At 54.4% G+C, this 13,950-nt stretch overlaps 1 protein-coding gene across 2 annotated transcripts; it reads left to right on the forward strand.

Annotated features, from left to right (window-relative positions):
• The first annotated feature begins 6 nt into the window (after nt 1-6).
• PSMD9 (proteasome 26S subunit, non-ATPase 9) lies at nt 7-13,799 on the forward strand. Of its 2 annotated transcripts, none has more exons than XM_045843091.1 (6): nt 7-180; nt 4,894-4,996; nt 6,262-6,473; nt 8,090-8,191; nt 13,036-13,124; nt 13,450-13,799. In XM_045843091.1, exons 1-6 carry the CDS (start codon nt 100-102, stop codon nt 13,475-13,477), a joined length of 615 nt encoding a protein of 204 aa, XP_045699047.1. In that variant the 5' UTR covers nt 7-99; the 3' UTR covers nt 13,478-13,799. The 2 variants fall into 2 exon arrangements, with proteins under 2 accessions (XP_045699047.1, XP_045699037.1); XM_045843081.1 differs by lacking the exon at nt 7-180 and adding an exon at nt 2,460-2,679.
• The last annotated feature ends 151 nt before the right edge of the window (nt 13,800-13,950 follow it).

The raw sequence follows: 13,950 nt of genomic DNA on the forward strand, positions 1-13,950 counted from the left end.
GAACTCTGACCGACTTGGGGGAGCGCTGGCTTCCTGGTTCTGTCCCCGAATCCCCGACAACCTCATGCCCTCGAGTGGAAATGAGCAGGACACGGGCGCATGGAAGGGGCAAAAGCAATCTCCAAATCTTGGCAGCTTTCTAAAACAAAGGCTTTGCTGGCTCTCCGTGGCCCCCGGAAGGTGAGATGAACCAGAACAACTGGAATGGGGAGCGAGCAAGGACTCTTCTCTTAGCTCCTTTCCTTAGGATCCGGTTCAACATCGACTCAGCCTCAGCCAGCCGGGAACACACAGTTGGTCGCTTAGAATACCCGGTGAAGAGTGCAGCAAGGAGCCCAGTCTGGGGGGCGGGTTGGAGAAATCATTGCGGGGGGTGGGTAATGTTCGGGCTGGATCTCCACGGAGGAGCTGAAATCAGCCAGTCCTGGGGCGGCATCCTAGAGAAGGCTCGAGCAGGCGCCAAGACCCCGTCTAAGACAGACCAAGCCAAACACGTGCCAGGAACTGCTGGAAGCTCAGTGTGGCTGGAACCTAGGTTGTGTGTGTGTGTGTGTGTGTGTGTGTGTGTGTGTTGAGGGCTGTGTGTGGGTGGGTCCAGAAGGCGAGCAGGGATCCGAAGGGTCTGGAAAGACGGAAGGAGGGCGCTGGAAAGGCCTTGGACCCTTCTAACCCGAAGAGTGACCGTGTCACTCTTCGGGTGGGTCCTCCCGGCTGCTGTGTGGCGGGCGGGTGAAAGGGGCAGCCTAGAAGCCGAGGTCGCCGCAGTCTGAAGAAGCATGGGGGTGGATGACAGCAGAGGCGGAGGCAGGTGATGCGTGGCTTTGAGAGCTATAAAGGCTGGACAAGGGGCAGGGTCTAGGTTTATTATAACAACAACAATATTGACAGTAACAGCCTGACATGGGGACTTAAACAATAGCTTTGGTTTCAGACTGCAGTGGGGAGACCCTTCTCCCCGCCCTGTTTATTGGGGAAAATTCCAAACCTCAGAAGAGTTGCAAGATAGTTTCCGTGAATACCCATATACCCTTCCCCTAAGAATTACCTGCTGTTATACATTGCCCCCCACCTCTCTCCCTCCCCCCTCTCTTCCCCATCTCTATTTCTCATTGCATGTGTGTGTATAGCTGTTTTTCCTGAATCTCTTGCAAATTCATTGCAGAAATCATGGCATCATACCTCTAAACACTTCAGCATTCATCTCCTGGGAGTAAGGAGATTCTCTTCTGTGACCATAACACCATTGTCTTACTTAGGGAATTGCACGTCGATACACTATAGTCTAATATGACGTCCCTATTCATTTCCTCCAATTATCTCAAGGACGTCCTTTATAGCTTTTGCTTATTTATTTATTTATTTTCAGAGGAGCACACATTGCATTTCATTGTTGTGTCTCTTCAGTCTTCTCTAACGTAGGTGCTTGCCTGGCTCTGGGGCACATTTCACAATGCTGACCTTCTGGAAGAGTCCGGGCCAGCTGTTTTGACGAATGTCCCGCAGTTAGGACCCGCCTGTTTGTTTGCCATGACTGGGTTCAGGGAAAACATGTTTGAATACTCCGTGAGTGATGGCGTGTCCTTGTTCAGTGCACGGTATTAGGGGGCACCTGTGGAGAGCCTAAGTTTCCTCCTTTGGCTTTTAGCTGGGTTGAGATTTGGGCTGCTCGTTTTGCTAGTTGGGCAAGTCCATTGTTGAGATGGTTTTCCCCGCTGCCGATGAGGGAAATAATAATCCTGGCTTTCAGAGGTTGTTTACATATAAGGCACTTAACAACAGTGTCTGACCCATTGTCACGATTAGATAAATTATTAGTATTACTTTTACTGTGGTTGCCCGTACTATTTTGACCAAAATTTATAGAGACCTTAATAGGCGACAGGAACTGAGCCACCCCCTCAGTTCTTTACCGCTCCAGCACCCAGGACAGGATAAGGCACAAAGGAGGCATTTGATACACATTTGTTGGTGAAATGTCAGCTCTCTGCGTATTTCTGTGGATATTGACCCAATACACAGATGAGCAACTGAGGCTCAGAGAAGCAAAGTAATTTACCCACGGTCACTACATTGCAGTAAGTGGCAAGGGCCCTGGATTTGAACCCAAGCTGATACGGTCTGTAAAAACTAGGGATAGGAATAGGGTTGTATTTTGTAAACCCTCCAGCGCTGTGTAGATGGGAAGAGCTGGATTGGAGCGCCATGCACCGAGCTCTCGCACATACGCACAGTAGGCGCTCAATAAATGTTAGTTGAATGAGCGAGGGCAGAAGATGAGCCAGCTAGGGAGAGATCGACTTGCCCTGGTCCGCTGTACTGGGGAATCATTCCGCTCCAAGTGGGGTCACCACAAAACCAGGTCTTTCAGTAGGGTGTGGCTTCCGGCGACCCCGCCCACCCAACGAAACCACGCCCCTCATTTCTGCCCGCGCTCGCGGACCGCCGAGGTGTTTTGGCCCGCGGGCGGAGCCGTAGCTACAGTGTCCTGCGGGGTCCGTATCCCGGAAATCGAGCGTCCAGAATACCCTGCTGAGGTCCACGATGTCGGAGAAAGGAGCTGGGTCGAGTGGGGGCTCCCCCCAGGCCAGCTCGGTGACTGTCAGTGACGTCCAGGAGCTGATAAGGCGCAAGGAGGAAATCGAAGCGCAGATCAAAGCCAACTATGACGTGCTGGAGAGCGTGAGTGTGGGCTCCGGGGCTCCCAGGCAGCGCGAGGGGCGCCCCAAGGCCTCCGGACGTGGGAAGAATGGGAGGCCGGGGCGGCCTCCGCGGGAGGTCTCAGCTGTGGGTCTGTGTCTCCCTGGGCGCCCAAGGCGCCGCACCGGCGGCCTCTGCCGGCAGCCGTCAGTGAGACAGATAACGTGGAGAACTAAGAACAGTGTTGGTATTGTAGCAAGCGTCCAGGGAGCCCACACTGTGTGCTGGGCGCTGTTTCACGTGCTTTGCATTAGTGAGCTCACTTAAGCCTCACGGCAGCCCTTGGAGAAAAGCTCTATCATCTCCCCATTTTGGGGATGAGCACCTGTGGCTCACAGAGCCAAAAAGTTTGCAGAGGCCAGGTAATTGATAATCACCATCATCAGTCGTTGTTGAACGTTTATAGAATGTTCTGTGCTTTGCTAACCACTCTACGTCAGAGCTTCTTAAACTTTAATGCATATGTTAACATTCAGATTCTGGTGGGGGCCGCCAGTGTTGGGGGTCCCAACTTTGGAAATCAGTGTCTCAATGTGGGATTGAGTCAGGAATGCCGGTCAGCCGGGTCGTTGTGGAAAGGCAAGGAGGTTGGCACAGGTATGTGGCCCTTGGAGCGTTTATGCTGTAGCTACAGAGAGTCGCGTCTTCAGGGACCGCAGGGGACCCCCTTCCTCCCACAGGAAACAACCGGTATAACCCAGAGGCTTCCAGAGAGAAAGGGAGAGAAGCAGATGGAGTCCCGGCATATAAGTGGAACCACCTGTGTACACTGGGCGGTGTCTCCATGCTAACTAGTGGTTACGGCCCTTGCTCTCACTATGTGTATTAAGTTCCTAGGGCCGCCATGACAAATGACCGCAGGCTGGGCAGCTTAAAACAAGAGAAAGCTATTCTCTCACTGCTATGGAGGCAAGAAGTTAAGTCTGCAGTCAAGAGGAAGGCAGGGTCAGTTCCTTCCTGGCTCCGAAGGGGAATCTATTCCGTGCCGCTCTCCTAGTTCTGGTGGCTGCCCTCTGTCTTCACGTGGCTGCCTCTCTGTGTCCCAAATGTCCCTCTCGTTTCTCTTATGAGGATACCCGTCATTGGATTTGGGGCCCACCCTAAATCCAGGATGATCTCAGAGATCCTTAACTTAATTACATCTACAAAGATCCCTTTTCGCAAAAAGTTCACATTCTCAGGTTCTGGGGGTTAGGATTTGGATGTATCTTTTGGGGGCCACTGTTCACCCCACTTTGCATGTTCTTGGCACTGTGCTAACCACTGTACACAAGCCAACCCATTAATTTTCGCAGTACGTGGGAAGGGAGTGGGCACCATTATTCCCCTTTTGTAATGGACAGAGCTGAGACTTAAAGAGGTGAAGGTCTTAGCCAAGGGCACCCTGATTGTAGCGGGCAGAACTGGGCTCATATCACAGGCTAATGGAAGGCAAAATCCCTGCCCCACACCACCGTCAGTGCAGAACACACCTCATTTTCCTTGTACACCATGCCCTGACTTATGTAGGGAAAGGCTTGAAAGCGTTAAAACAAAGGTCTTGTTTCAAATAGGGAACACACTTCCAAGATCAAGGTCAGAATTCAAAGTCCCCTAAAGGGTATGCAGTGAGAAGTCTGCCTCCCGACCCCCGACCCAGCTCCCCACCGCACCCATGGTTCCTCTCCCTCTCCCTCGGAGGCAGCTGGTGATATCAGTGTGTCCTTCCAGGGAGGAAGCCCCCTTTGAAAACCCTCTTTGAAAGCCCTTTTAGATCTTTTTTTATATTTAGCAGAACCAAAGTGCCGCCACAGCGGGGTTCCTTTAGGGCTTGTCACTCCCCTCTGGCTTCCAAGGCCGTGGGCCAGGTGTCAGCTGCCCGTAGGAAGGCGGGTTTGGAGGAGTCGAAGCAGACTGGCCTTGGAGTGCACGCTGAAAGGAGTCATTAGTTCCGTCTGCTCAGTTCTAACTTCAGAAGAGGAGAATGATTCATGCATTATTTGTGTTGCCAAAAATTTGACAGACAGTGCGCCCCGTCAGGGGAACTCGGGAGAGGGTGTGGGTGTAACGCCGGCCCTGCGCCGAGCGGTCGGCAGGCGGCAGCTTCTTCGTTAGCGTCGCCTTTGCCGGGACTGCGGAGGGGAAGAGGTTGGGGAAGAGGTTTTCAGAACTGCAGGCCCCAGCAGCGTTTTTTAAATCCACGTGTTTTCCTTCCAGCAAAAGGGCGTGGGCATGCACGAGCCGCTGGTGGACTGCGAAGGCTACCCCCGCTCCGACGTGGACGTATACCAAGTTCGAACCGCCAGGCACAACATCGTCTGTGAGTGACCCTCGGCGGGGCCCCCCCCACCCCGGCAGAAGGGGATGGTAGACGCACACGCGTGAAATCACCAGTATTCCGTGTTATCTGCTTCTCTTGCTTCTGCCTTGACAAGACTGTCGCCGTGTCCCTGTGGAGGGCCTAAGAACTCACGGATGGGTTAAATGCAGGGTTCTGTATTTGTAGTTTTGTTTTTTTAAGATTTTATTTATTTATTTTTAGAGAGGGAAGGGAGGGAGAAAGAGAGAGAGAGAAACATCAATGTGCGGTTGCTGGAGGTCGTGGCCTGCAACCCAGGCATGTGCCCTGACTGGGAATCGAACCTGTGACACTTTGGTTCACAGCCCACGCTCAGTCCACTGAGCTACGCCAGCCAGGGCCTCGTTTTATTTTTTAAGACTTTCATTTCACTGTGGAAGCTCTTGAAATAACAGTAGCAACCCAAGTCAGATACTGCTCACAACGCTAGTGGAATCACTTCTGTGCCAGGAATTGTGTTTAGCAGTTGATGACAGCGACCGAGGAACGGGGCGAGCGGAGGCTGCGTAGGGTGTTGCTTTTCTGCTTCCGATCTGACAAACCGCCGCAGGCCTCGCGCCCCGAAACGGGACCAACCTGCCACGGGACAGTCCCGGGGGCTAGGCGTCCAGGTCCAGGTGCAGCTCAGTGAGCCAAGATCCCGGTGTCGGGCAGGGCTGCGTCCCTTCCGGGGGCCCCAGGGAGACCCCATTTCCTTGTCTTTTCCGGCATCTCGAGGCCGCCCACACTCCTTGTTTCGGGGCCCCTCCCGTCTTCAGAGTCCAGAGCCGCATCTCTCCACCTCCAGTTCCGCCACAGTCACTCTCGCCGCCCCCTTTCGCTTCCACAGACCCCGTCATTGCACTGGGCCCGCCGCCTGCATCATCCGGGACATGCTCTGACTCAGGGCGATAACCTATTGCGTCTGCAGAGCCCCTTTTGCACATACAGTGGCGTGGTCACAGGTGCCGGGGTCAGGGCACGGACCTCTTTGCAGGGCCGTTATTCACCCTGCTTCCGCTGGGCAACCCGGGATCTCCCACCAGGCCCCGTTTGAGGGAATTATTATTACCTCCGTTTTCCGCTCGCTGACTCCCGTTACCTGTATGAGTTGTGACCCCATCCGGGCCTGTTTTGGGATGAGCCAAGCATGTAGGAAGCGCTTGTTTAATGCTCAGTGAATGAATGTGGGAGTCTTGTGTCTTCGGCCGTGGTCCTCGGCCCCTGACACGGCTCTCCCCTCCCAGGCTTGCAGAACGACCACAAGGCGGTGATGAAGCAGGTGGAGGAGGCGCTGCACCAGCTGCACGCTCGGGACAAGGAGAAGCAGGCCCGGGACATGGCTGAGGCCCACCAGGAGGCCATGAGCCGCAGCCTGAGCCAGAGCGAGGGCGTCAGCCCCGCTCAGGCCTTTGCCAAAGTGAACAGCATCAGCCCCGGCTCCCCCGCCAGCATCGCAGTAAGCCAGGGCCCGGCCACCCGGCTCTGTCCCCAGTGGGCGCTGTGGGTCAGGTGGCCTTGGGGCTGGGAGCGGTGGGGAGGACCGTGGGAAGACAGACCCACTCTCTCGCCACGCCGCGGCTCAGCTTCACACACTCGTTCAGCAGACACCGGCCGAGGCCTGCTGGGGGTTCGGAGCTGGGGGCCTGCTGCCCGCTAAACTGGCCAGGCAGGGGCTTGGGACGGACACGAGGTAGAAGGTGCCAGATGTCCCCAGAAAGGGACAGAGGCCCCCCTCCCCGGGCTCCTCGAGGCCGGGCACTGACTCACAGGCCCGGGAAGGCGCCGGCTGCCGTTCACCCGGCCCTTGCTGCACGGCAGGCGTCCTGCCAGATGAGCTGCATCTTGCTGGGTGTGTTTGGAAACGTTTGAAACAGCTTTATTGTGATATTTCACATACCATAAAAAGCATACAATGGTGTGGCTTTCAGTGTATTCACAGGGCCGCACGCCCATTTCAGAGCATTTTCGTCATCCTAAAAAAGCAATTACCCGTTAGTCATGCCCCCAGCCCCCACCTCCCCGGCCCCTGGCAGCCACCGGTCCGCTTCTGTCCCCGTGGACCTGCCTGTTCTGGACCCATGACAGACACAGTGTCACGCAGCGTGTGCTCCTTTGTGACGGGCCCCTCCCTCTCCGCGTCGTGTCCTCGGGCTCGCCCGTGTCCGGGCGTGTGTCTGTCCCGCATTCCTTTTCACGGCGCATTGGCATTCCATTGCACGGGCGGCTCCCGTGTTGCTGGCCGTCAGTCCGCTGGCATTCTGGCTTCCGTCTTTCGTGAATTATGAATGGCGCCACCATGAACATCATGTACAGGGCTTTGCGAAGGTCACGCGCAGGCCTCACGTGAGCCTGTGTGTAGCGTCTGAGCCCGCAGCCGCCTTCTGAGGCAGGCGCTAACCTCTATAACCCCGTGTCACCCGTGAGGAAGAGCCGATGCCAGGACCTGCAGGGACCGGTGCCAGGATGCCCAGCTCCCGAGAGATGGCGCGGGGCCCTGGCTCCGGGTCCCGCCAGTCCTCTGACGATCACGAGACAGCAAGTTGTACATAAGCTCTGTTCTATTCACCACATGCAGCCCGACCTGTAGCTGGCCCGTGGCAGGTACTTGTCGGAGGCATCAACGAGTCACCGTCAGTGTGCTCGGAGTGAAAGGGTCACACGGGCCCCGGGTCAGCCTAGTGCCTGTGGCTGCTTATCTGGGGCAAGCTTGCCTGGATTCTGACCCCGGAATGAGATAGGCCCAGACCGGCCTGCGTCTCTTCGCCCCTGAACCTGGGTCAGGACCCCAGAGAGTAGCACCGGGCTACGGCCGCCAGCTTTTATGAGACGTTGGGTGGACCTGGCCGCCTGCTACTCCATGTGCCCTAGAAGGAGCCTCCTGGAGGAGGCGGCCCAGTCACCCACCTTCTGCACAAGCTGTCTGAGTCCCTGACCGCCGTGCTTTGGGCTTGCCATTGTCCCCTGGGGGGAACATGCTCTCGCCCTGGACATGAAACTGGGCGTGGAGGGGTCAAGAGCTCCAGAAGCATGCTTAACCTCTAGCCTGGCTCCCCATGTCTCGTCTTTCTCCAGGGCCTGCAAGTGGACGACGAGATCGTGGAGTTTGGCTCCGTGAACACCCAGAACTTCCAGTCGCTGCAAAACATCAGCGGCGTGGTGCAGCACAGCGAGGGGGTGAGTCGGGGTCACGCGGCCCTCGGTCCGTGACCCTGGACCCACCGAGGCCGGAAAACACTGCCGGGCCCCTGCTGCCTTCCCTTCACAGGGCTGCTCCTCGGGCACGGCCCCACTCGGGGCCCTCGCATGGGCTGTTCCCTCTGCCTGGAATGCCCCCCCCACCCCCGCATCTCAGGCCCTTCCCTCCCTCCTCTTGTGCGAGTGACACCTCAGCGAGGCCTTTCCCGCCACCCCGTCTGCAGTGTCTGCAGCATCCTTCTGCGGCTTTCTGTCCCTGTTTCCGTTTAACAGTGTCCCTTAGAGAACTTTCCACTTGGCACACACTTGGCTCTTGTTTGTTTTTTCTTTTTTTTTAATTAAAAAAAAATACATCTGTTGGTTTTAGAGAGGAAGGGGGAGAGAGAAATATCGATGTGAGAGAGAAACATCGATTAGTTCCTCCCGTACGCACCCTGACTGGGGAGTGAACCTACAACCTAGGTTCTGTGCCCTGACCTGGAATCGAACCCCCAGCCTTCTGGTGAACAGGATGACGCTCCAACCAACTGAGCCACACTGGCCAGAGCCACCTCGCCCTGCTTTACCGCTGCATAGTCCTGCACTGCAGGAAGGTGGTGTGCCCACTCGCTGCCGTCCCAGAGAACATCCGGGCATTCTCCAGTTTTACGCCGGTATGAACAGCCGTGCGTACTTGTTCACGACTGTGCACACAGGTGCACTCTCACAGTAGACGCCAGGAAGTAGACTAGAGGCCACCAGTGTAGATGCACATGAAAGCTTAGTAGGTCATTGGAAAAGGTTTCACTAATTTAAACTCTCAGCATATCGTATCGCTAATCAAGACTCTGTATTACCTGTTGACCTTTTACTATTTTAAAAAATATTTTATTTATTTATTTTTTAGAGAGGGTAAGGGAAGGAGAGAGGGAGAGAAACATTAATGTGTGGTTGTGTCTCCAGTGCCCCCTCCTGGGGACCTAGCCCACAATGCAGGCCTGTGCCCTGACTGGGAATTGAACCAGCGACCCTTTGGTTCGCAGGCCCTCACACAGTCCACTGAGCCACACCAGCCAGGGCTGATCTTCTACTATTTTTAATAATAGGACATCTTATTTTGTATTTTCCTGATTACCCGTGAGGTTGAACATTTTGTATATGTTCATTCATGTTCATATTTTTATTTCTATGAACTGTCTGTTAGTATTTTTTCCCCATTTTTTCCTGTGGGGTTATTTGTCCTTTTAAACAATTGACTGGTAGGAATTCTTCATGTATTCCAGCTATCAGACCTTGCCTGTTTATGTATTGTGTGTGTGTCTCCTTGTCTTTCAACTTTGTTTATGTGACTTGGGTTACTCGAGAGGTTTTTTTAGAAAATGCACTAAGTACCCGTTTTGTTGAAGTTACTGAGACGCCAGGAAGGGGTGACACAGACTTGACTGGCACACCCATCCCTCGGCCGCCGCCCGGGCTCGGCTGCTGCCCGTCCGGTTTCTGTGAGCCTCCCGTTCCGCGGCGTCGCTCCCCTCTGCCGTCTCCTCCTCGCTGGACTTATGTGTCCTTGCCCCGCTGTCCCTGAACTGCGCCGGCGTCATTTTAGTGGGATTCCTCGAGGCGGCGCAGCCGTAGGTTCGTTTCTGCTGCCTGTGAAGAGTCTCCCTCTCCTCCGAGTCCGCGTCCTTTCCTCCGGAGGTGGCCGCTTCCCAGCTGGGTGTCCTCCCAGCGGGCGGTCTGCGCATGCGCCACCGTACGGAGCAGGGTCGTTTTCAGTAAGGTGCGCACCACCCGCAGCGGAGCTCCCTTCTCAGTGGGCAGCGCGGTGCGCTTTAGACGAACTGCCGCCGTAATGAGACACAGAGCAGCCCTGGCTGGTGTGGCTCAGTGGACTGAGTGCCAGCCTAGGAACTGAAAGGTCACTGGTTCGATTCCCAGTCAGGGCACATGCTTGGGTTGCTAGCCAGGTCTCCAGTTGGGGATGCATGAGAAGTAACCACACACTGATGTTTCTCTCCCTCTTTCTCCCTCCCCTCTCAATAAATAAATAAAAACAGAGCAGCTCCATCATCCCCTCAAATGGCCCCATATCTTTTGGTGGGCACCCCCTGCCTGGCCCCACCTGGCCCAGCATGGGTCTGCATGCTATCCCTACCGTGTTGCCTTTTCCAGAGCCGTGTACACAGGACCTTGCAGCGTGCAGAGCCTTTTAAGCCCGGCTCCTGTCACTCCGTGTCGTGCGGCAGGCTCTCCCGCTGCGCCATGCCCCGGGGTCTGTCCCTCTCCGTGGCCGCGTGACACTCTACTGTGTGGGCGACCCCAGGTCGTCTACCCATCTGCCACCAAGGGACCCCAAAGTCGTGCTGAGTTTTTGCCGGTTACTGATAACACCTCCCGGTTTCCGATCTGTCCCTTCTGGTGAAAAATAGCCTGAGGCTCTTCACAGGTTTTAACTCCTTTTCTTAAATGAGCTGTCATGGACGTATAACAACATTATGTTAGTTTCAGGCCTACAGCAAAAATGACTCGGTATTTATATGTATTTCAAAATGCTCACCAAAGTGAGTCCAGTTGACCCATCACTAGACGTGGTTACAGTTTTTTTCTTGTGGTTAGAACTTTTCAGCAGCTTTCAAATAGGCAAACAGCATTACAGACGGTGATGGGCAGGTCGGTGACCACCGGTGAAACCGCTGTAGAAATCCTTCTTCACGAAAGTAGTTGTTGAATATATATTCATATAAACATATATAAATGTATTATACATATACATATACATATATATATATATATTTTTTTTTTAGCAACAGAACCTTTTCCTCAAATGAAATTTCCGGGGAGTTCCAGTGTATCGCACAGAGAAGCGCTGAGTTACTGGGGTGGCTGCGGGGGGTGGGGGGGCCTCACCCCCTCCGGGCCCCGGGGCGTCCGGGAGCCAGAGCTCAGCTTGAGAATCAAGCGTTTGGGTTTTCACAGTCAGTTCTGTTCATTAGGAGAAGAATAAAACCAAAACCCCCACAGCACCACCTTGTTAGACTTTTAGGTGGTTTCCAGTTTTGCAGAAACCTGCAAACCAGCGCTCTCGTAGACAGATCTGTTTCCTTAGAGACCTTCCTGAAGGTGAGTCTCTGGGTCAAATGCATATACTTTCAAAGGAAAAAAAATCTTAAAATTTTAAAAAGTGTCTTTTATTTTTATTTTTCATTCAGTCTGTATTGTATTTTTTTTGCACTACCATTTAGTCCCCTTATCCTCCCCTGCCCCCCCCAGAAGTGTCCATTTTAAGAGTAATACGTGTTTTATTCAGCCGATGTGGACGAATTTCGAAAGGATTTGTGCCGAGTGCGAGAACTCGGACACGTGGGGCCACACAGTGTGGGACCCGTTCCCGTGAGATGTTCAGAGCAGGCGAAGCCACAGAGACGGAGGCAGACCGGTGGGGGCCGTGTTCTAGGGGCAGAGGGGGTGGGGAGGGGCTGCTGATGGGGAGGGAGTTATTTTGGGGGGACAAAAGTGTTCTGGAATCAGATAGTGGGGATGGTTGTACAAATCTCAGAGTGTATTAAACCTCCCTGAATTGTATACTTTTTAAAAAAGTATTTTATTTAATTTTTTTAGAGAGGAAGGGAGGAAGGAAGAGAAGGAGAGAAACATCAATGTGTGGTTGCCTCTCGCAACCCCCCCTGCTGGGCACCTGGCCTGCATCCCAGGCATGTGCCCTGACTGGGAATCAAACCAGCGACCCTTTGGTTCACAGACCAGTGCTCAGTCCCCAGAGCCACACCAGCCGGGGCTGAATTGTATACTTTTAGGTGGTGAATTTTACTGTATGTGAATTGTATCTCAATAATAATGTATGCTTAGTGTAAAAAACATCATACAATGAAAAAAATCTTCCAAAATAAGAATACAAGTCCTGGCCCTCCCCCTCCCGGAGTCCCTCCCCTGCTCGGTCTGAGTCCGGGGCGAGGTGCCGGCTCTCGCGGCGAGCAGCGGGTCAGCGGGGCGGTGTCTCGGGAGCACTTCGCTGGGGGACAGGCATCCACCACGTCATCACGGGCGCCCATCACACACCGTGGGCAGGTGCGGGGAGCGAGGAGAGCGAACAGTGGGGCGCCGATCTAGCGTGGGGTGGGAGGAGAATGCTCCGGGGTGTGGCCGGAAGTGTGGAGACATTGACCGGGACGGCGAGACCGGCGGGGCGGAGGGCCCTCCTGCAGCTCCCTTCGCCTCTCCCTAAAAATAACCGAACACCATCTTTTAAGAAATGAACGGCAGAGAAAGATAAAGAAGCAAACGTCTTCTGCTCCGTTCTCTCCGGGAAGTAGGCACTGTTAACAGCTTTCCGGTGTATCTTCCAGGAAGCTGCACGCAGCAAGCAACGCATATGGTCTTTTAGAAATACGTGTGTATTCCAGTGGGTTCTCGCCTGACCGGTTTCGTTTTGTTTTGTATTCTAAAACTGCCTCATGCACTGTACTAGATTCCAACAATACCTTATTAAGGGGTATTCTGGGTGCTTTCAGTTTTTGAATTTATGAACAGCCCTGGGATGAACACTGTTCATATATCATCTTGTACTTTGGCAAACTGTATTTTATATGCACTTCTACGTTTTGGGGTGGGGGTGGGGGGATGGAGACATGTTTCTGCGAGGGGGTGGGGCCGATTTGCAGCCCCACTGGCTGCCCCAAGAGGGCCGCACGCCCCACTCACCAGCTGCGGGCTGATGCCTAAAATAAGCATCCTTGCTGATGTGATGGGCGAAAACCAGTGCCAGCACTTCAGCCCGAATCCCTCTGAGTGCTGAGGAGGCTGAACTGAAAATGCGCTTCTTTTCCTTTCAGAGGCCCCTGACCGTGACCGTGATCCGCAGAGGGGAGAGACACCAGCTCAGGCTTGTCCCAACGCGCTGGGCAGGGAAAGGACTGCTGGGGTGAGGTGTCTGCTGCCGTTCCCTCACGCGCTGTTTGTTAGACGGGAAGCTGGCGGGGGTGGGGGGCGTGTGTTGGGAAACGGCGGGAATCCCCCAGTGGCCTGCGGGACTCGGGAGGAGCACGGGAGGAGCACTGCGGGCGGGAATGAGGCTGCAGGCGGCGGAGGCGGAGGGAGCGCCGGCCTCCGGTCCTTTCATTAAGGGGGCATCTGCTCGGCAGAACTAAGGAGGGTACGTGGGGCGGAAAGCCCAGGAGGGCTCACCTCCTGATCTTCCTGAACGGAGCCGCCAGATTCACGCTGTTTCTTTTCTTTTTGCCTTCCAGCTGCAACATTATTCCTTTGCAGAGATGACCGTCGCTGGGGAACAGTCACAGAAAAGCGTCTTTGGTCGCCCTGGACTTGGGTCCGGGGGGGATTTCTTCGTTCTCTTCTCTCCCTGAAGTTTAAGGATCTGGAAGAGGCCGGAAGCCCGGACTTCTAGGTGGTGGGGATGCTGTGGCCTCCAAGTACACGTGACCTCTGGGGATTAAGGAATTGTTAAAAACTTGACCTGTATTTAGTATCTTTTGCAAATTAGGCCACAGCCCTAAACGGGAGTCCTCTGATTTTGGACAAGAGGGTGGGAGTTATTCTGGCTGGTGCTGGCATGACTCTATCCTTTCAGGATCCCCCCCGCAAATAAACAGTTTTACACTACTGATAAGACCGAGTGATCATCCCCAACTGAGTTTCTTACGAACCTCCCAGACCAGAGTGTAGACGGGAGTTCGAGCATCGTCATAGGAAGTTGCGTAGAACAGCAGCAGCTGTGCCAAAGTCACATC

Source organism: Phyllostomus hastatus, unplaced genomic scaffold (genome assembly GCF_019186645.2).
Source record: "Phyllostomus hastatus isolate PE091 unplaced genomic scaffold, TTU_PhHast_1.1 phas_contig_1162, whole genome shotgun sequence".
NCBI lineage: Eukaryota > Metazoa > Chordata > Mammalia > Chiroptera > Phyllostomidae > Phyllostomus > Phyllostomus hastatus.

Coding starts and splice junctions, on each gene's coding strand:
- PSMD9 (XM_045843081.1), top strand. CDS start 2,542: ATGTCGGAGAAAGGAGCTGGGTCGAGTGGGGGCTCCCCCCAGGCCAGC. Junction 2,680..4,893: donor ACTATGACGTGCTGGAGAGC/GTGAGTGTGGGC, acceptor TTTTCCTTCCAG/CAAAAGGGCGTGGGCATGCA. Junction 6,474..8,089: donor GCTCCCCCGCCAGCATCGCA/GTAAGCCAGGGC, acceptor GTCTTTCTCCAG/GGCCTGCAAGTGGACGACGA.